This window comes from Halichondria panicea, chromosome 17, assembly GCF_963675165.1.
Source record: "Halichondria panicea chromosome 17, odHalPani1.1, whole genome shotgun sequence".
NCBI classification, from domain to species: domain Eukaryota; kingdom Metazoa; phylum Porifera; class Demospongiae; order Suberitida; family Halichondriidae; genus Halichondria; species Halichondria panicea.
Genome location: NC_087393.1, coordinates 5,552,202 through 5,571,850, shown reverse-complemented (window position 1 = coordinate 5,571,850; position 19,649 = coordinate 5,552,202). Strand labels below are relative to the sequence as shown.

General features: G+C 43.8%; 5 protein-coding genes across 11 annotated transcripts in view; all 5 read right to left on the bottom strand.

Annotated features, from left to right (window-relative positions):
- Positions 1-110: 110 nt before the first annotated feature.
- On the bottom strand, positions 111-4,635 carry LOC135351550 (tyrosine-protein kinase Fes/Fps-like). 6 transcript variants are annotated; one of them, XM_064550585.1, is made up of 15 exons: positions 4,398-4,635; positions 3,712-3,897; positions 3,444-3,632; positions 3,217-3,393; positions 2,778-3,173; positions 2,372-2,727; positions 2,157-2,267; positions 1,804-1,940; positions 1,497-1,710; positions 1,352-1,419; positions 1,149-1,302; positions 921-1,013; positions 747-860; positions 467-552; positions 111-358 (listed from the first exon to the last, which is right to left on the bottom strand). In XM_064550585.1, the coding sequence occupies exons 1-15, from the start codon at positions 4,480-4,482 to the stop codon at positions 175-177; spliced, it is 2,550 nt and encodes an 849-aa protein (XP_064406655.1). In that variant the 5' UTR covers positions 4,483-4,635; the 3' UTR covers positions 111-174. The 6 variants fall into 6 exon arrangements, with proteins under 6 accessions (XP_064406655.1, XP_064406658.1, XP_064406656.1 ...); XM_064550588.1 differs by having other exon boundaries at positions 2,778-3,128; XM_064550586.1 differs by having other exon boundaries at positions 3,223-3,393.
- A 67-nt stretch (positions 4,636-4,702) lies between these two features.
- LOC135351535 (uncharacterized) lies at positions 4,703-9,803 on the bottom strand. Its single transcript, XM_064550553.1, has 14 exons — positions 9,647-9,803; positions 8,890-9,459; positions 8,338-8,838; positions 7,396-8,286; positions 6,955-7,232; positions 6,785-6,856; positions 6,660-6,725; positions 6,470-6,606; positions 6,149-6,362; positions 5,899-5,966; positions 5,646-5,790; positions 5,347-5,547; positions 5,206-5,291; positions 4,703-4,953 (listed from the first exon to the last, which is right to left on the bottom strand). The coding sequence occupies exons 1-14, from the start codon at positions 9,735-9,737 to the stop codon at positions 4,752-4,754; spliced, it is 3,522 nt and encodes a 1,173-aa protein (XP_064406623.1). The 5' UTR covers positions 9,738-9,803; the 3' UTR covers positions 4,703-4,751.
- A 124-nt stretch (positions 9,804-9,927) lies between these two features.
- Positions 9,928-13,646, bottom strand: LOC135351551 (probable LIM domain-containing serine/threonine-protein kinase DDB_G0287001). Its single transcript, XM_064550591.1, has 14 exons — positions 13,510-13,646; positions 12,920-13,444; positions 12,814-12,867; positions 12,238-12,723; positions 12,018-12,184; positions 11,727-11,870; positions 11,416-11,549; positions 11,157-11,367; positions 11,031-11,098; positions 10,819-10,972; positions 10,683-10,775; positions 10,521-10,634; positions 10,357-10,442; positions 9,928-10,254 (listed from the first exon to the last, which is right to left on the bottom strand). The coding sequence occupies exons 1-14, from the start codon at positions 13,571-13,573 to the stop codon at positions 10,038-10,040; spliced, it is 2,517 nt and encodes an 838-aa protein (XP_064406661.1). The 5' UTR covers positions 13,574-13,646; the 3' UTR covers positions 9,928-10,037.
- Positions 13,647-13,766: 120 nt separating this feature from the next.
- On the bottom strand, positions 13,767-16,697 carry LOC135351558 (ephrin type-A receptor 4a-like). 2 transcript variants are annotated; one of them, XM_064550600.1, is made up of 11 exons: positions 16,474-16,697; positions 16,189-16,367; positions 15,961-16,074; positions 15,359-15,498; positions 15,003-15,213; positions 14,873-14,940; positions 14,657-14,813; positions 14,510-14,602; positions 14,349-14,462; positions 14,213-14,298; positions 13,767-14,005 (listed from the first exon to the last, which is right to left on the bottom strand). In XM_064550600.1, the coding sequence occupies exons 1-11, from the start codon at positions 16,553-16,555 to the stop codon at positions 13,804-13,806; spliced, it is 1,446 nt and encodes a 481-aa protein (XP_064406670.1). In that variant the 5' UTR covers positions 16,556-16,697; the 3' UTR covers positions 13,767-13,803. The 2 variants fall into 2 exon arrangements, with proteins under 2 accessions (XP_064406670.1, XP_064406671.1); XM_064550601.1 differs by having other exon boundaries at positions 14,657-14,810.
- Positions 16,698-17,728: 1,031 nt separating this feature from the next.
- The window catches only part of LOC135351546 (uncharacterized), a 5,801-nt gene continuing 3,880 nt past the window's right edge, over positions 17,729-19,649 (bottom strand). The window contains exons 6-13 of the mRNA XM_064550579.1: positions 19,544-19,649; positions 19,190-19,400; positions 19,054-19,121; positions 18,840-18,993; positions 18,694-18,786; positions 18,524-18,637; positions 18,377-18,462; positions 17,729-18,049 (exon numbers count right to left, since the gene is read on the bottom strand). The exon at positions 19,544-19,649 is cut by the window's right edge and continues 34 nt beyond it. Coding sequence (XP_064406649.1) covers positions 17,848-18,049; positions 18,377-18,462; positions 18,524-18,637; positions 18,694-18,786; positions 18,840-18,993; positions 19,054-19,121; positions 19,190-19,400; positions 19,544-19,649 — 1,034 coding nt within the window. The 3' untranslated portion in view covers positions 17,729-17,847. The remainder of the gene's footprint in view (positions 18,050-18,376; positions 18,463-18,523; positions 18,638-18,693; positions 18,787-18,839; positions 18,994-19,053; positions 19,122-19,189; positions 19,401-19,543) is intronic.

Sequence of the window (19,649 nt, the reverse complement as noted above, 5' to 3'; positions counted from 1 at the left end):
GATGGGCTTCCTCAATGTGAGTGGGTGTACAACTTAACCACAAAGCTTAATTACAACATTGGTCTACATGTACTTACATATTGTATACTAGCTGTGAATTGAAAATGAAATGGAAACATAAGATAAGAGTATTTTTTCAAGTATAATGCAAAATGTTATTTAGCAATTGCCTTGTCAAGTGTACAAGTTCTGCAGGTCGGGATACAAGTCTTTGCCAGTCTCCAGTGATCCTCCGAGCACAGTCAGGTGATGGGGTGCGGCTTCACTGGGTGTGGTCTCTTGTGGGAGGGGGGACATGTCGACACAGACCCTCTGATACAGCTCAGTAAATGTTGGTCTGTGAAATGTAGCAGGATGCCTACAGAATGTGATTTTGTGGGTAAACTTATTTACCAAAATATTTTTGTACATGTAGACATGTTAGGTTTATTGAAGGGGCACTTTAGAGCATACTAGAGTTACTTACCAGCATTGTATCATGATCTGGTACACCTCTCTGGCAGAGCCAGGTGGAGGAGGAAGTCGAAACCCACGGTCAAGCAAATTCACCGCCTGCAAGTAGATCACAAACGGTAAAATAGTAAAATACTGTAAAGACAACTATCTATACAATGGAGACTATTCATCAATGAAGGGGACACAGTAGCTATACTAAACACTGTCAGGGTTCAAACTGTTACGCCTCCTGTTGCTATGCCCTGAGGTATAACAATTACAGAGACTTAGCTAGCGCATGTGTAGCACACCTCGGTGTTGGAACACCCTCTGAATGGTTTGTGCCCCAGACTCCATATCTCGTACATTACACAACCAAAGCTCCACACATCACTGGCTGTCGAGTATTTCTTGTAATGGAGCGCCTGTAGCAACAACAACAGAACATGACCCACCCTAACTCTAGCAATGGCTTATGTGCTCACCTCTGGGGCTGTCCACTTGACAGGGATTTCCCCTCCGTGAGATATGTAGTAACTCTCATCCTCCAAATCTCTCGAGAGGCCAAAATCACCAATCTGTAGATTAACAAAGTTAGTTAGATAATCACCTATCTGTATATATAGTAACATTGTGACCAATCTGTATATATAGTAACATTGTGACCAATCAGTATATATAGTGACAGTTGGTTGCACCATATCCTCCCTTACCTTGCATGTCTTGCCTTTAGTGAGCAGTATGTTCCTGGCAGCTAGGTCCCTGTGTACGAATGCTTTGCTAGAGAGGTACACCATCCCAGCGGCTACGTCAGTACAGAACTGGAGCAGCATCTGTGGAGTGTTTGATGGCACTAGCTCTCCTGGCCTGAGGGGTAGTGGTTGTTAGATTGATAGAAGTGAAAGTGAAGACTTACTCTGGCCGTAGTTTGATAAGATAGTTTCGAAGGTCTCCATTCACGAGAATCTCCAGTACAATCATCACCTGGAGTGAAAACAGAAGCTTAAAGAATCCCTAAACCGTTGATCAGCAAAATATCACATTTCCCTCTGCCCACTCACAGGGTCTCCCATGGTGACCACCCCGTACAACTTGACCACGTTGGGATGCTGGAACTGTCCATTAATGGCCGCCTCCTGGAGGAACTTGACTTTGTCTTCCTCATTGGAGGTGGTCTTGAGAGTCTTGATAGCTACCTCCTTCACACCCACTGGAGATTGCCACAAACCTTTGTTCACCATACCAAACTGGCCAGAGCCCAAGTGTACAGTCACTCTGCATGGCAAAGATTTTAAATGGACAATCCTACTTAAGTTGTGTGCAGTCAAAGCAAGCAATGCAACAGAATCACATCATTGTGTCACTTACTGTATTTGTTCTCTGAGTATTTCCCTGTATCTGTTCCTAGCCAGCTGCTCATAGAGACTGGCAGAGTTGGTGGCTGGTCTCCAGTACACATCACTCTCAGTAAAGAACACTTGGTCCAGGGAAGATCGTGACTGGCTCTATAAGTTAGATAGCAGAGATTGTAATGTATAGGCTGTATAATAGTTACCATACGGGTAATTATCATAACCCGTACAACTGCCACTATGTGTACATAAAAAACCTGTTGACTTCTGTGTGTGGAAAATGAGCAATATGTAAGGAAAGGCGTACACTTGAATATAAGCTACATCGTGACAGGAATGGCTGCTAGAGAATAATTAACTGTTCCGTACCTTTCTGCAGAGCTTGAGTGGTGAACCAGCAGGTGATGACGAGGGAGAGGTCACATGATCATGAAGAATGTTGTATAGACTACCATAGATATCAGCCATGGACACTTTGCTCTGTACGCACAAAACAATATTATGGCCTTATAAAAGACAAGGGGGGTGCAGCATAAGATACCAACTACCTATAATTATTATTATTGTATGGCAATTTCACGCACTGTGGGTGTGGGTATCTCATAGGGTGACGCTGGTAGATCGTACAGACTTGACTTGTAGTTGCTAGCAGTGTCATAGTGATGCCCGCTATCCGCCCACACATCGTACAGGTAATCCACTGACTGCAGAGAAGACGGTGTTACAAGTGAGGCCATCTCGTAGTGAAGGTTGGGGGGTGGTAGAGATGGTGCGTAGTGAAGGCTGGGGCGTGGTAGAGATGCTGGTGGTGGTCTTAGCGTCCCTTGCTCAGAGAGCTGTTCATAAATGGACTCACTGGAACCACGAATGGAATCTTGGATCTGGTATTGACTCATATTGACATTCGAACCCGACAGATGGAACGACAGCCTTTGATTACCTAAATTAGAACAATAATTATATGCCTTAAATATCACAGTTTTGTCTCGCCTTCGTATACTGGATTGTTGAGTGAAGTATCGTTCAGAGTTGTCAGGTCCATGGTCATCTGCATTGTTTTATATTTCCTCCTCTTAACACAAAGTACGGCGATAGTTGCCACCATGATGAGAACGATCATTGTAAGGACACATATGACGGATATGACAGCCTGGTAGAGCCAAGTCAGTGCAGTTCTTGGAGCGGTGGAAACACCACCTGCATCAGTGCCTGTAGAAGTGCTTGTATCAGTGCTTGTATCAGTGCCTGTAGAAGTGCTTGTATCAGTGCCTGTAGCAGTGCCTGTAGTAGTGCTTGTATCAGTGCCTGTAGTAGTGCCTGTAGTAGTGCCTGTATCAGTGCCTGTAGTGCCTGTAGAAGTGCCTATATCAGTGCCACTAGCAGTGCCTGTATAAATGTGCCTATACATGTGTGGGCCCATAATTATCACTCTTACACAGTGTTGCATTGCCAGACCATTGTCCATCACCAGAGCAGGTACGAGCACTGTTACCACTAATCTGGTAACCATGGCTGCAGTTATAGTAGGCTACAGAGCCGACTAACGTTTCATTGGTCAAGTACACAAGTCCATTATCAGGTGACTTCAATTCCTCACATCTCACAACTGTATCCAATGTTACCACAGTCAAACACAGCTACCTTTATTACACATACCTTCACACACGGGCAGCTCTCCCCACTGCCTGTCTTTGCCACAATTGATACTAATAGTAGGTCTCCCAGTAGCCGTGGTGAAGCCCTCCACACAGCCATAGACAGCTACAGTACCTAATGGATCACTTGATGTCCATGTCCGCAACATACGCCCTTTTGCCAGTGGTGGTGGAGGTGGGCAAGCAGCAACTACACACCAAGAAATAAGTGATGCAGTAAAAAAAAGAACGGGAGCTAGTGGTTTGGGGGCGTGACCAGGTTTACTAACCACAAGTGGGTGGGGCTCCAGTCCATGAACTGTCCATGGTACATGTGCGATTGACCACACCCACCAGAACGTGATCAACGTTGCAGCTGTACACTGCCACGGCCCCTACTTGAGTGTCCCTGCTCAACCCTCCATGTACCTCCACACTTCCATGTTGCGGGACGGCTAGGCTGTCACACTTGATACCTGCAGACAACACAGTTACTAGTACCAGCTGTTATTGAAGTGCCTTAGCATGGTGAGGGGTCAGAAATGCAGACAACCACAAAACCAGGGTGTTGAATAGAAGCTTTTACCCCTCCTCTTGATGACTCACTGCACTTGCCAAAGAATTGCAATTAATTGATTTGCTAATGTAATTGTCCCATAGAACAGAATGGCATCACAGTGAGCCATCAGAGAATGAGTGAAGTATATGCAGTGGTTGGTTACACACGGACTATTGTGAGCTATTCACATTGTTCATCATCACTATGGATGCATACACAATCTTGGACGACACTATTACAGCTTTATTGCACTAAGATCTTGCATGTAATACGTCATATATACAAGCAGTACATCTATACAGTTCACCAGTGGCTATTAAAATGCAGTACAATTGCTGAATTAAATGGAGGTTTTATGAATTTCATAGCAATCCTTGTATACAACCTGACTACAAAATCTGTACACATTTTTGATACCTTCTCCATGAGTGAGCTGCAGATACATAGTGCAGAGAAGCAGCAACTTCATTCCTCTGTTAGTCTTGACTCCTGGCATCTTCATTCCTCTGTTAGCCTTGACTCCTGGCAACTTCTCTCACACACTAGCTCATAGACATTCACATGCAGCAAAAGTATGAACAGTTCTTCCTCTGCTATTATCTATCTATGAGATCATCTATCAATCAATCTTCTTGGCAAAGCCATGTGTGTGATCTCTGCCAGACCAGTGGCAGGATGGCACCACCCACTTGTTGTAACACCAGCCCCACCCCTCTTTCTGATTTGTGGAATATAAAAAAATAAGGGGATGTGCTCACAACATTTTTTTAACTAATCTGTATTGTCCTCTGTACACTTATAAACGTTCTGAAGGTCCAGATATAGATTCTTGCTGTGCTTGAGGGGAGCCCCAATGACAGCAGCTCTAGCGTTGTCTGCACGCACCACCTCCATTGTCAGTAGCTCTTCTACTGGTTTCAACAAGGAGGCTAGTAGCTCCATGAAGGATGGTCTGGAGCTGGCCTCTGGGTGCCTGCACAATGGCAAGGGAGAGTAGCAATAAAGCTAGCGTTATTTTAGAGACAACTCGGCCTGGGAATGAGGCTAGAATAAATCCTGCTCACAAGTAGTACAATCTAAACACAACAATTATTAGAACACGTTTAAAGAACAATGATTGCACAACTTTCATATTACATTCTAAACACAATAAGCTTTCTTGAGAACAAGTGCTTCTCTACAACACTGCACACACACACACACACACACACAATGGGTGACGTACCAACATTGTATCATGACCTGGTACACTGCACGAGGGCAACCAGGAGGTGGTGGAAGTCGATATCCCTCCTCAACCAACTTTAGCACCTATGCAAAACTACCATCATACACTGCACTAAGATTTTATACACAATATACTGACCTCGATATTTCTGTTCTTTTCAAATGGTTTGTGCCCCAGACTCCATATCTCGTACATGACACAACCAAAGCTCCACACATCACTGGCTGTCGAGAAGGTCTTGTAATTGAGTGCCTCAGGTGCTGTCCACTTGACTGGAACCACGCCCCCCTTTGCCACATAGAAATTTTCAATCTCTCGAGACATTCCAAAATCAGTTATCTGCAAAAAATTCACACCAGAGTGGTTGCCAATAGACATCACAACGACATTACTGATTACAAATCCAGAGTTGTCAAGTATTGATCACAAGAACTTACTTTGCAAGTGCCCTCTGCAGACAGGAGAACATTCCTTGCTGCTAGGTCACGATGGACGAACCCTTTCTTAGAGAGGTAGTCCATACCAGCTGCAATGTGCCGACAGTAACCTAGCAACAGATGTGGCCAGTCAGGTAACACCGACCTGAGGGAGGAGTGCAATAAGAGGGACGCACGTCATGCACAGCAAATACATTATAGTGATACTTGACAAACTGACAGTTAAAACTAACAACAAAAACAATTCTTGTACCCAGTGAAGTGGTTCTTGAGATATGAGAGAAGGTCCCCATGTTCCATCAGCTCCAAGACAATCATGACCTACCACAGAGAAATGAATTATTATGAACATTCTAACAGATCTGTAATTGATTTTAAACCATCATTAATTTTGAATGATCTCACTTCAGGCTTTTAGAATTTCAAGATATAACTAAAGTTACAACCTTTCAAAACAAGTAGGTAGGTGTGGTTGAACACGCGACTATCATGTCTCCACTCACCGGTTCCCCCACAGTGACCACTCCGTACAGTTTGACCACGTTGGGATGTCTGAACTGGCCATTCACTGCAGCCTCCTGGAGGAACATGACTTGGTCTGTGCTATTAGTGCCATGTTTCATTGTCTTGACAGCCACTAGCCTGCTCTCTCCGGGCATCTCCCACACACCCTTGTGAACATCACCAAAGTTACCAGATCCAATTTCCTCCATTATCCTGTATGATGCAAAAATGTAAACCATGGTAGAGAAACGGTTAGGGAAATGAAGCAACAAAGCAATTAATAAAACGATCGTTTCTACCAACCAGTATTACAAACTTACTGAATCTTGTGTCTTGGTATCTCTCGGTATTTCCTACTGGCCAGCTGCTCGTATATTTGTGTTTGACTGGAGGCTGGTCTCCAGAACACTTCAGTTTCTTCAAAGAACGAGGTTCTAGTAGTACTACTGGTGGTGGACTGAAATAGAATTTCTTGTATTTAAAGAGTTTAGTGTTTCCTCATCATCATACCTGAATAATTTTCAATGATGCGTAGATATCTCGCTCATTAGCAGCCCTCAAATTATTTCTCTGATCCTATTAATAGAGATCAGGGGTGAGGTAATGGACGGACGGCTATAGTCACAAACACTCACGCCAGTAGGGACAATGATACTCATTTCAATCTCTTCAGCAGCTGATCTACCATTGCCTTGGGTGTTTTGGAGCTATGCATAAAATGTAAATACAATCCAAGACAGAACCAGAAGCCAATAATAATTTAAGATTAAGCTAATTAATTTTGCTAAAATTCAAATACACATACCACAGTGGGTTCCAGTGTGTGATAGACTCTTGTGGGGCTTCCCGGCTCTATTGTTTGATACTCGTTTCCTCTTCCATTTGTTGTTGCCCTGGTGATGGACGGTACTTCGTACGCCCCGGCACTCATCTGATTGGCCATTGCCATGGAAACAGATGGTGCTTCGTACGGCTGTGGAGCTTGTCCAACTGTCTGGTATATAGCATTGTCAGCACTCCTTGGGATGGGGATGGCGTAATCTTGTGCATAGCTGTTGGTTGCAGAGTTGGTGCCATTTTGACCTGGATTACGGGAATAATTGTTATTTGTATGACAATGCATGATCAAAAATGGCACAATTACATTAGTGTGTAAAGCCTTATCAAGCTAGACCTATATAGTGATTCTATTGTGGCCACATACACACACACACACATGTGTGTAAGCCCAAGTGTGCATCCTTACCACCACCAGAGGAATATTGGGGATTCTCCACTGAGCTCATTTCAAACTTGTCTCTCTTTTTCTTGCATTTCAACGCTAGAATAAATACAACCAACGCCATCACCATGACGAGGAGCAGTCCAATCACAGCGCCCACAGTAGACCCAGCTATAGTGACCACACTCAGTGGAGAGCCACCATTACCCCCAGGCTCATTCGTTGATGGTGGGTCAGTTTCTTGGCTAGTAGTGACAGACGATACGGTTGAGGTGGGCAAAACAGTATTGGGAACACAGGATTGTAGTACATCAACGTTTCCACTTGACGGCATTTGTGCTGTTGTCTCCACGGTTACCAAGGGTGTATAGTTAAGGTCCTCTCGAGATGAATCACTTACGTCATATGTATAGGTACTCAGAGATGCATCACTGGGAATTCTGAAGCTGCTCGGAGTGTTTGACTCAATATCATTGAGCATTTGGAAGGCTACTACTAGTGCAGATTGCTCAGAATGAGGTTGAAATAGACCCACAACGTCACCAGCCATGTACTCAAACTGTCGAGTGGACTGGTATAAGTTTATTCCACTTGATATCAGTTCTGCTCCAATTTGTGTTTCAAACACTTTCATAAGTTCATTATCACCATTACATCTCCAGATTTGAAATTGAGGATATTGATTTCCAGTTTGAGATCCATTTGCTGCTGCAAAAACGAAACTTGAAAGACTGCCTGAAGTTTGGAAAGGAGAACTGATGAAGAGGTACTGATATCCATTGATCAACATTTTCTGGCGTTTACGAGATCCGGAGGAGATAGAGGGTGTGAATATTGGCTGAATTAGAAGAGCTCTTCTTCTCAAAGTTTCGAGATTGATAAAACTACCAATACTGCTGCAACTTTCCCCATCACCTGTTTAGTGATCATAAAGCAATACTGAGGGCATGCTAATAAGTAACTTACTGTACTCTGGATGTATGAGAGGTAGAGCTCGACTCTGTGAGAAGCTTGAATTATCATATTGAATAGTACTGACTTGTGAGTATTCTTTGTGATAGTTGATTGGCCCAAAGTCTTGTTGATACTGTATTAATACACTAGCACCAGCCGGTTGATCAATACCAAATACGTAATCTCTTCCTTCAGTCACTCTCAGCTCATAGTTAAACACAGCTTTGTACACACTCGGAGTATCTAGAGACAATTGCTCCCTCCCTATTGCAGTGGAATATAGTCGCTCACAATTAGAGTTTATGCAGTTCCAGATCACTAGTTGCAAGTCTTTATCATCTGTTTCTGCTGGTTGGACAAAGTTTGCTCCAATGTAAATACTGGAGAAGGAGACATTACAGTTGAAGCTCAGTTCTGGCACAACTCGGATTTGCTCCACATTAGATGCCATTCTAGTCACTAAACTGTTCAACACTGACATCTGTAGAGCTCCGTGTACACAGTGGGGAGAATCTGGGGGAGAGAAGATAATGAGAATTGAATTAATAAAAAAAACAACTTTACCTGACTCAACTGCAATCAGAGGCAAGCTCCTAACTGTTTCCACCATTGTGAAGAATGTTTGTGTATGTAAGGACCCAAGAACAATATTACCACCGGGATGTGGTAAATAGAGCGGAGCAATTCTCGGATTGGTAATAGTACCAGGAGACGATGTACTAGCACGAGAGCCAAGCATCTCACCCGCGCCAAATCCCATTCCTGAGGATGGAGTATCAACACTGACTTCAAACACACCTATCTCTGACCCATCCACTGGAACTTGCATACTCTGTACAATGTTGACTTGTACATAATCGACACCCAGTTCCATTAGATCATCACCCGTCGCTTGTCTCCACATCTGAAAGGATGGAGTAGTTGCAGTAGTTGCAGTACCATCAGCTGAGTCAGTAGCGGACACTCTTCCAATGAATAGTATTCTCTCTATCGTGCCACTGCAGGTGAACCCTATTGTAGGATACAATGCTTGTGACTGTCGAGGGTCGGAGTACTCTGTAAAGTCAGGCAGCTGGGAGGGTGACGTGTTTAATCTGCTGGCTCTTATGCGAATTGAGTCAACAGTTGGAAAACCTGCAGAATAAGTAGAAAACTTATTAAACGGCTAGGCCGAGTATTATTTATCACCGACTACACAAACTGGCAAGATATCATAATTCCTATTATTTACACATGCTCCAAGGAGATTGTAGCTCAGGAGATAGAAATGTAGATCTAGATCTATGATGCATCATGCACTGGTTCATTCCACACATCTCACCTTGAGCTGTTTCAAGTCCATTCACATTCACACTGGCTAGCAGGAGGACTGCAGCCACGGCACACTGGGACAAGATCACCAGCTCATTCATTTTCTTGCTATAGTATAGTACAGTATAGCTAGACTATAGCTAGCTGTTTATGATAAAAGGGAAATGCCCTGCCTACAACATTACTTGAGACTTGGGCAACTGGAGAATTAGCCTAGGCTTTGAATGAGGCTTCATAAATTAATTGCATTTTTGCATTTAAATTAGCATGCATATGCAGGCAGAATTCGAATCCAGAGGAGTTATTCCTTATAAAGAGGATTACAAAAAAGTGGGAAATATATTTGCAGCTGTAGAAACTAGTCAAACGTACAAACAAATCAAAAACAATGTGAAAAAATTTTAAGCAAACCAATCCAAAACTACATTCGGAGATGTCAAGTAAGTCAATTGCAAGTCTCTGTAGAGATGTTGTCCAGCCTTCAGTGGAGACCCCACCAACGAGACTTTAGGCCCCACCCCAATATCCTCACTCTTCCAGAGAAGCAACTCAAAGTCAGCATGAGAGAGCTTCTCTACCAGCTGGGGGAAGGATGGACGCTCAGAGGAGTCAGGATTCCTGCAGTAAAGACAACACAGACTGCATTCATACTGCACAGTTAAGCTCAGCAGACAACACTTAATTGCTATTTTTGCTCTCCCTGTGTATATATCAACTCACCAACATGCTATCATAACTTTGTACAGCTCTCTAGAGCAGCCGGGAGGAGGGGGCAGTCGAAGACCCTTCTCAACCTTCCGCAACGTCTAGTATAATTATTACAATTATCAACTGTTAACATTGTTATGTATTTTTAATTAATGCTGCATGAATGTTCTATTTACTTCGTTGTTAGAGAAAGCTTCAAATGGTTTGTGCCCCAGACTCCATATCTCGTACATGACACAACCAAAGCTCCACACATCACTGGCTGTCGAGTATTTACTGTAATAGAGCGCCTGTAGCAACAACATTTCAAAGGAACACTGATCTGTTAGTACACTCACCTCTGGGGCTGTCCACTTGACTGGTATCTTGCCTCCCTGAGACACATAGTAACTCTCGTCCATCAGATCACGTGACATACCAAAATCACTGATCTGTATCACAAAAAGATACCCACAATGTAATTAATTGTCTAACCTTGCAACATTTGTCCTGGGACAGGAGGACATTTCGAGCTGCTAGGTCCCTGTGAACAAAACCTTTCTCAGCCAAGTACTTCATCCCACAAGATACTTGCTTGCAGAAGCCCAATAAGAGCTTGGGAGTGCTGGAAGGTACCATTCCATTCGGCCTGGGGCAATGCGATCACCATGACAGTCAGTAATGAATAGAAATTATAAATCACCAACCGTGGTCTCATTTTGTTTAGAAACTTGTGCAGATCACCATTTGATAGAAGCTCAAGAACTATCATCACCTAATTATGAATATGTACGTGAATATACATAAATAAATGCACTGTTTAGCAGACTCACCGGCTCTCCCAATGTGACCACTCCTATCAGCTTCACGATATTGGGATGTCTAAACTGACCCATGATGGCCGCCTCCTGGAGGAACTTGATTCTGTCTCCCTCCTCTTTGCTCTGGTTGGTCTTAATGGCCACCTCCATGGCTCCCCCCGGGCTCTGCCACACACCCTGACTAACAGTACCAAACGCTCCACTGCCTAACACATCGACAATCCTGCCAAATACAGTCAGTAATACGATGCTTGTACTATGGGGATCTTACTGGACACTCTGTCTGAGGATTTCCCGGTATCTCTTCAAGGAGAGTTGCTTATACAGCTCTTTAGCGTCTGATGAAGGCGCCCAGTAGACGTCCGCCTCTTCAAAGAAGGACAACTGCTCCTGTTGCAGTGTGTTCTATAAGGAAGACACATCTAATGAAGTACATCATCAGATTATATTGTTATGACTGCTCCATCAATACAATCGCTATGACAATATCATTGTTTGTAATCAGGTGCTACAAATGTTTACCATAAGAGATACACAATGGAGAATTGTGTATGTGTATTGATAGTCAACAACAGCACTCACCGACTTGATAACATCGTAGATGCTTTCACTTTCGCTCAAGGGTGAGCATTCATACCTCATAGTGTTGTACAGCTGTCTCTGTTCCAGCGAGGGTACGACCACACCCCAGTCCACCGCACGGTCTGCTACTGGACCAGTACGGTTCTGTAGCATAGTTTACAAACAATGTTATTCTAAAAAAGCAAATGCTGTATACATAGCCACCTGAAATCAGAGCATGTGAGGCTGAAGTACACAATATGCTGTGTACACAGTAATCCCATAAAAGCAATGCCGTATAATGATGGTCACCTGGTTCAGTCGTGAGGGGGTAGTAGCTTCAACAGTGGCGTACTGATACTCTGGTTCACTGGACAGGTCTGGGCCTGGGGCCTCGTACATTTGACTGGTGGTAATCATTGAATACTGGCTGTCCACCACGTAGTCATAGTGCAGCTTATCCGTCTCCAACTCATCAACTGTAAAATGAGAGATACATTCCTTAAGCTGATATTATGACTGCACTACTTACGAGACTTTCGTTCCAGTAATGGTTCTATTTTGGAGTCAGTGGTTAATATTCTCATTCCAATTGCATTGCTCCTAGTAGACCCAGTGCCTTGAAATTGTAGAGTCTTTATCCTCGCATTGCGTCTGTGTTTCCTCCAATATAGAATCAGAACAACAGTCACAGTTCCTAGAGCAAGGAGCAGTAAGAGTATTAGGACAATTACAACGGCTTCTGTTCCAGTCTGATTCTTTGAACTAGCTCCGCTAGCACTGGCGGTAGTGGTAGTTGCATCAACCTGTATCATAGAGGGAGTACCGGTATGAGCACTCGTGGCTGCAACAGAAGAGACATAAGTGTCATCCTGGGGTGGAGTTGTGGAGACATCTCCATTAGTACTGGTACTAGTACTGGTTGCAACAGAAGAGACGGAGGTGTCCTCTGGGGGTGAACCTGTAGAGCCATCTCCAGTGGCTGCTGGGGGATCACTAGAAGGTGTAGAAGGGGACGCTGCAGGAGGAATAATGGTCAGGGATTAGGAGTGGGGGTTGAGGTTGAGAAGGGTGTAGGTGTGGATATGCTGCAATACGTCTGACTCACCTTGTTCAGTAGTTGAGGCCTGTGTTGTCGGTTCAAGAGTAGTGGCCTCAGTGACTGTATGTATAGAAACAGCATCAAATATATATCGATGATATAATATTAATACCTTGTTCCTGAATGTTCAGAGTAAGCACAGGTTGAGCACTGGCAGTAGTAGATCCAGGTACTGAGAATGTTGAGGCTGTTGTACTGCCTAGTATGTAGCTGGTAAAAGATGATGGGGTAAAGTAAATTCCAAATGCTGCGAAGTTCATATGATTGCGAGGGAGATTGATTCCAATGATGTCTCCCACCTCAACGTCAATGGATGGACTGACTGTACACTGCCAGACATTGTTAGTCTGGGTGCATCCAACGTTTGGGAATGTGTACATGTATTCACTGATTTTCTCATAGTCATTGGACATGGGGCCAGTGGGTCTCCAAATCTGCAGAATAGGGTAATTGCTATTTCCTGCCTTTCGAGTCTCTCCTGCTACAGACAATCCCACTAGCATCCCATTACAAGTAATCCTCATGGAAGGGAAGAGTTGTAGTTGCCGTGAGTTACCAGTTAACCCCTGGAAGGGGCATGATGATGATGTACAGGTGTTGTTAGTCACTGAAGCAAATCCATCAAGGCAGCTCTGACCTGCAGACCACAAGAAGATGATGCATTTAAATTGCATCTAGATCTAGTCTATATAAGTTGCATACCTTGTCCATTGATGGTGCTCAGCACAGACAGTGAGAGCAAAAGGTAGACTGTAATGGTGGACATCTCTCTAACTTAAGATGACAACTTTGTATAGATAGCTAGCTAAAGAATCTACACTCAGGAATTAAGTGATCGGATCACCTTCTCATTGCTTATCTAGCCACACAATTAGACCATGCATGCATTGTATGGTTTCATTGACAATATCCACAAATGCAAATAAGGGTGCAATGATTAGGACATTGTATATACACACAACAAAATAAAAATAACACATACACACGAAAATAAATTTAATCTTTGTTTGGTTGCTTAATATACGCATTCTGCAAGTCAGTGTACAAGTTCTTTGCTGCCTCCAATGACGCCCCCACCACCGTCACCTGCGGCCCCACTCCACTGTCAGTCTTATTCCAGAGGAGCAGTTCAAAGTCCGCCTGTGAGAGCATCTCCACCAGCTGGTGGAACGAGGGACGTCTAGACGTCTCAGAATGCCTGCAGTGTGCAGATCATCATTTGAAATGCACAGTCGTGCATGCGCTAGGCCAATAATTTATCACTCTTGCATGTGCACTACAATAACAGATTCAATAAAAACTGTTTACATTGGTTCAACTCTCCATAGAAATACTTGTACAACTTTTTTTATATGTTAGGGCATATTCCCGCATATATAATAGTAGAAGTACAAGAAGCACTCACCAACACTCAACCATGAGCTTGTACAGCTCTCGAGGGCACCCAGGTGGTGGTGGCAGTCGAACTCCCTTGTCTACCATCTTGATCGTCTGTAGTAATTATCAAGCTGGTTATTTAGTAATTCCATTAATTTATATACCTCCACATTAGAGAAAGCTTCAAATGGTTTGTGTCCCAGACTCCATATCTCGTACATGACACAACCAAAGCTCCACACATCACTGGCTGTCGAGTATTTACTGTAATGGAGCGCCTGTAGCAACAACATTTCAAAGGAACACTGATCTGTTGTACACTCACCTCAAGGGCTGTCCACTTGACTGGTATCTTGCCTCCCTGGGACACATAGTAACTCTCGTCCATCAGATCACGTGACATACCAAAATCACTGATCTGTTAATTCGACGGTTACAAAGATAGATTTCAACACTACATATAGTTCCCCACCTTGCACACTTTGTCCTCTGACACCAGTATGTTCCTGGCTGCAAGATCTCTGTGCACAAATGCTTTCCTGGCGAGATAGTCCATTCCACTCGAGATTTGCTGGCAGAACTTCAACAATAGTTTAGGAGTGTTTGAAGGAACCATCTCTCCTGGCCTGCTATCATGCACGGAGGCACATTGACAGCTGTATGCAATTATAGTTTGAACTGCACTTACTCTGGTTGCATCTTTATGAGAAAGTTTTGCAAGTCTCCATTTGACAGCAAATCCAAAACAATCATCACCTATACATAACAGGTAGTGATTCAAATGTGCCAATTTCAAAGGCCTTAAGCAAGTAACTCACTGGTTCCCCCACAGTGACCACTCCGTACAGCTTGACAACGTTGGGATGTCTAAACTGTCCCATGATGGCCGCCTCCTGGAGGAACTTGACTTTTTCTTCCTCATCTTTGCTCTGGTTGGTTTTGATGGCCACCTCCATGGCTCCCCCCGGGCTCTGCCACAGTCCCTTGTTGACTGTTCCAAATGCTCCACTCCCTAGGAACTCGGTGATCCTGGAGAACAATATGATTTCATGATACATACCATGGTGATTGTAGCACTCCCCCCCCCCCCCCCACTGTGTACAGGCCTGGAACATTCTCTAGCCTCATTTAATTCAGGCCTTGTGTTAACGATGCAAGCAATGTTACTCCGTACTGTATTTGTTCTCTGAGTATCTCCCGGTACTTCCTTGCTGCCAGCTGCTTATAGAGTTCGTTAGCCTGTGAGGACGGTGCCCAATACGTTTCACACTCCTCAAAGAACTTAGGAGCTGGTCCCGCATAGCTGTACTGAGACTGTGTGTGTGGGTGGTGTGGGCGTGTGTGTGTGGTGTGGGAATGTGTGTGGGTGGTGTGGGCATGTGTGTGTGGGCATGTGTGTGGGTGGTGTGGGCATGTGTGTGTGGGTGGTGTGGGCATGTGTGTGTGGGTGGTGTTGCTATATGCAGAATGGGTATGGTATGATAAACTAAAACCTCCAGTTTCCATTGTAAACGAAAACCATTCTCTATAAATTAGGGTGACAATATGCAGCATATGCGTGCGTGAACTTTCACATCTAGTGAATAGTGAAAATACTGCACTTTGTACTGATAAAAGAAGATAATTTTGAGCAATTAGCATATGCTAATAATAAAGGTGAGATAAAAACATGTATTTGACTGTCCGGTGGTATGAAGCAGTGGATTAACACGTAAATGTGTAAATATTGACATTCCATGCACACCGCTCTATGAAGGTATAATTATATGAGCTCACTGTTTTGATGGCAGCATAGAGGTCTTTCCCAGAGACACCATTCTGAGTTGAGGCCTTGCTCCTCTGCTCCTGTGACGGCACCACCAACCCCCACTCTCCGGGGGGGCTGACCCCCTGCAAACAATACCTCATCAGCACACTATCATTTCACAGGTTTACTTTCAACAAGGAAGTTTTCATATAATCACCGACAAAGAAAATAACATGATTCTACATTATACAACACACCTTTCCCAGAGTGGAGACTGGGGTCTCGTATTCCAAACCTGCCATGGGGTCCTTATAAGCAGAGAGAGGTGGTAGAGGGGTGGAGCAATAGTCATTCGGATCAATCGTTGTTTCGTAATCTCCCACGGGTACATTATCATTTATCTCGTCATAGTCACCACAGTTCTCCATAATCATGTCTGTTAGTGCGTGATATTACAATAAGTAGCTACTGTGAAAGGTATTTGCTTTCTTGCAATACGCAAAGCAAGGTATGCACAAATTGAAGGAGCTGCATGAACTTACTGTGACAATCATAGTTGACATTATCCATTGGTAGGAAAACAGAATCATTCACATGAGCAGTGTTAACATCATCATACGTCATGTTCTCAATATGTGTACCACGACGTTTGGTATTGTTCGTGTTATATCTACTTCTCTTTCGGTTCCACAACAGAAATATGACAACAATTACAACAATCAGCACTAACAGTAGCACACCAACCACACCACCAACCAACAGACCAGCTATCCCTGTACCTCTACCTGACTGCCCAGCACCTTGTGAAATAGTTTGGTTTTCTGGTTGAGTAGTTGGGGCCTGTGTTGCGGGCTGAGTAGCAGGACCTTCTGTTTCCAATTGAGTAGTTGGGGCCTGTGTTGTCAGCTCAGGAGTAGTGGTCTCAGTATCTGTATAGAACAGTATTAAATCTAAATCATCATAATAATTATTGATACCTTGTTTCAGAATGTCCAGAGTAAGCACAGGTTGAGCACTGGCAGTAGTAGATCCAGGTACTGAGAATGTTGTGTTTGATGTACTGCCTAGTATGTAGCTGGTAAAAGATGATGGGGTAAAGTAAATTCCAAATGCTGCGAAGTTCATATGATTGCGAGGGAGATTGATTCCAATGATGTCTCCCACCTCAACGTCAATGGATGGACTGACTGTACACTGCCAGACATTGTTAGGTTGCTGAGTGCATCCAACGTTTGGGAATGTGTATTCACTGATTCTCTCATATTCATTGGACGCGGAGCCATTGAGTCTCCAAATCTGCAGAATAGGGTAAGCTCCTCCATTTCGAGTCTTTCCTGCTACAGACAATCCCACTAGCGTCCCATTACAAGTAATCCTCATGGAAGGAAAGAGTCGTAGTTGCCGGGAGTTACCAGATTCCCCCTGGAAGGGACATGATGATGATGTACAGGCGGAGACTGAAGAAAACCCATCAAGGCAGCTCTGACCTGCAGACCACAAGGATAATTACATAAATTATGATGCATTTGAATTTACATAGTCTTGCATATCATAATTAATATTGCATCTAGATCTACATGCATACACTGAAGTGCGGTGAGCACACTTGATCTTTTACCGTATACCTTTCCCAGTGATAGTGCACAGCACAGACAGTGAGAGCAAAAGGTAGACTGTAATGGTGGACATCTCTCTAACTTGAGATGACAACTTTGTACAGACAGCTAGCTATAGATCTACACTCAGGAAATAAGTTAGCACCTTCTCGTTGCTATAGCCACACAATATTAGACCATGCACATTGTAAGGTTTCATTGACAATAATGCAAAATATGGGGGTGCAATGATTAGGACAATGTATATAGAATGTACACACAACAAACAAATAAAAATAACACATGGACACAAACATAAATTTAATCTTTGTTTGGTTGCTTAATATACGCATTCTGCAAGTCAGTGTACAAGTTCTTTGCTGCCTCCAATGACGCCCCCACCACCGTCACCTGCGGCCCCACTCCACTGTCAGTCTTATTCCAGAGGAGCAGTTCAAAGTCCGCCTGTGAGAGCATCTCCACCAGCTGGTGGAACGAGGGACGTCTAGACGTCTCAGAATGCCTGCAGTGTGCAGAGCACGAGTATCATCACTTGCAATGCACTAACAGGACTGTAGTTATGGTCGCTAGAAAATTGGCTCTGTAGCTATAGAGTTCTGTGACGATACTATAGATTTTATTCCCTATGGTTTAAGGCCGAAAACTGACAAATTATGGCCCTGACAAAATGTTGAATTTTAACACATAATCTGATTGGCCTCTCTAATCTTACAGACCTGCCACTAATAACAATTGCAAAATATCAATAATAATATAGTTGCATTGATTCAACGCCATAATAATACTAGGCCTTAAGTGAGTTGAACTAGGAGTACAAAGAGCCACTCACCAGCACTCAACCATGAGTTTGTATAGCTCTCGAGGGCACCCAGGTGGAGGTGCCAACCGAACTCCCTTGTCTACCATCTTGATCGTCTGTATATTTAAAACAATAGTTAAGCTGGTAATTTAGTACGTAGTAGCCATTCAATTATACCTCCACATTAGAGAAAGCCTCAAATGGTTTGTGCCCCAGACTCCATATCTCGTACATGACACAACCAAAGCTCCACACATCACTGGCCACCGAATACTTCTTGTAGTGGAGTGCCTGTAGCAACAACAACAGAGCATGACCCACCCTAGCTTTAGCAATGGAGCTCTTACCTCTGGGGCTGTCCACTTGACTGGTATCTTGCCTCCCTGGGACACATAGTAACTCTCGTCCATCAGATCACGTGACATGCCAAAATCACTGATCTGTAAATTCACTAACGATTACAAAGATGGTAACACTACATATAGTTCCCCACCTTGCACACTTTGTCCTCTGACACCAGTATGTTCCTGGCTGCAAGATCTCTGTGCACAAATGCTTTCCTGGCAAGATAGTCCATTCCACTCGAGATTTGCTGACAGAACTTCAACAATAGTTTAGGAGTGTTTGAAGGAACCATCTCTCCTGGCCTGTTATCATGCACGAAGGCACATTGACAGCTGTATGCAATTAGTTTTAACAGCACTTACTCCGGTTGTATCTTTATGAGAAAGTTTCGCAAGTCTCCATTTGACAGTAAATCCAAAACAATCATCACCTATACATCAGTTTTTCAAACAGGTAGTGATTCAAATGTGCAAAGTTTAAAGTAAACAAATAACTCACTGGTTCCCCCACAGTGACTACTCCATACAGCTTGACCACGTTGGGATGTCTGAACTGACCCATGATGGCCGCCTCCTGGAGAAACTTGACTTTGTCTTCCTCGTCTTTGCTCTGGTTTGTCTTGATGGCCACCTCCATGGCTCCCCCCGGGCTCTGCCACAGTCCCTTGTTGACTGTTCCAAATGCTCCACTCCCTAGGAACTCGGTGATCCTGGAGAACAGTATGATTTCATGATACATACATTACCATGGTGATTGTAGCACACCCCCCCCCACTGTGTACAGGCCTGCAACATTCTATAGCCTCCTTTTAGCAGCCTTGTTATTATCGATGCAAGCAATATTTCTTCATACTGTATTTGTTCTCTGAGTATCTCCCGGTACTTCCTTGTTGCCAGCTGCTCATAGAGTTCGTTAGCCTGTGAGGACGGTGCCCAGTACGTCTCACACTCCTCAAAGA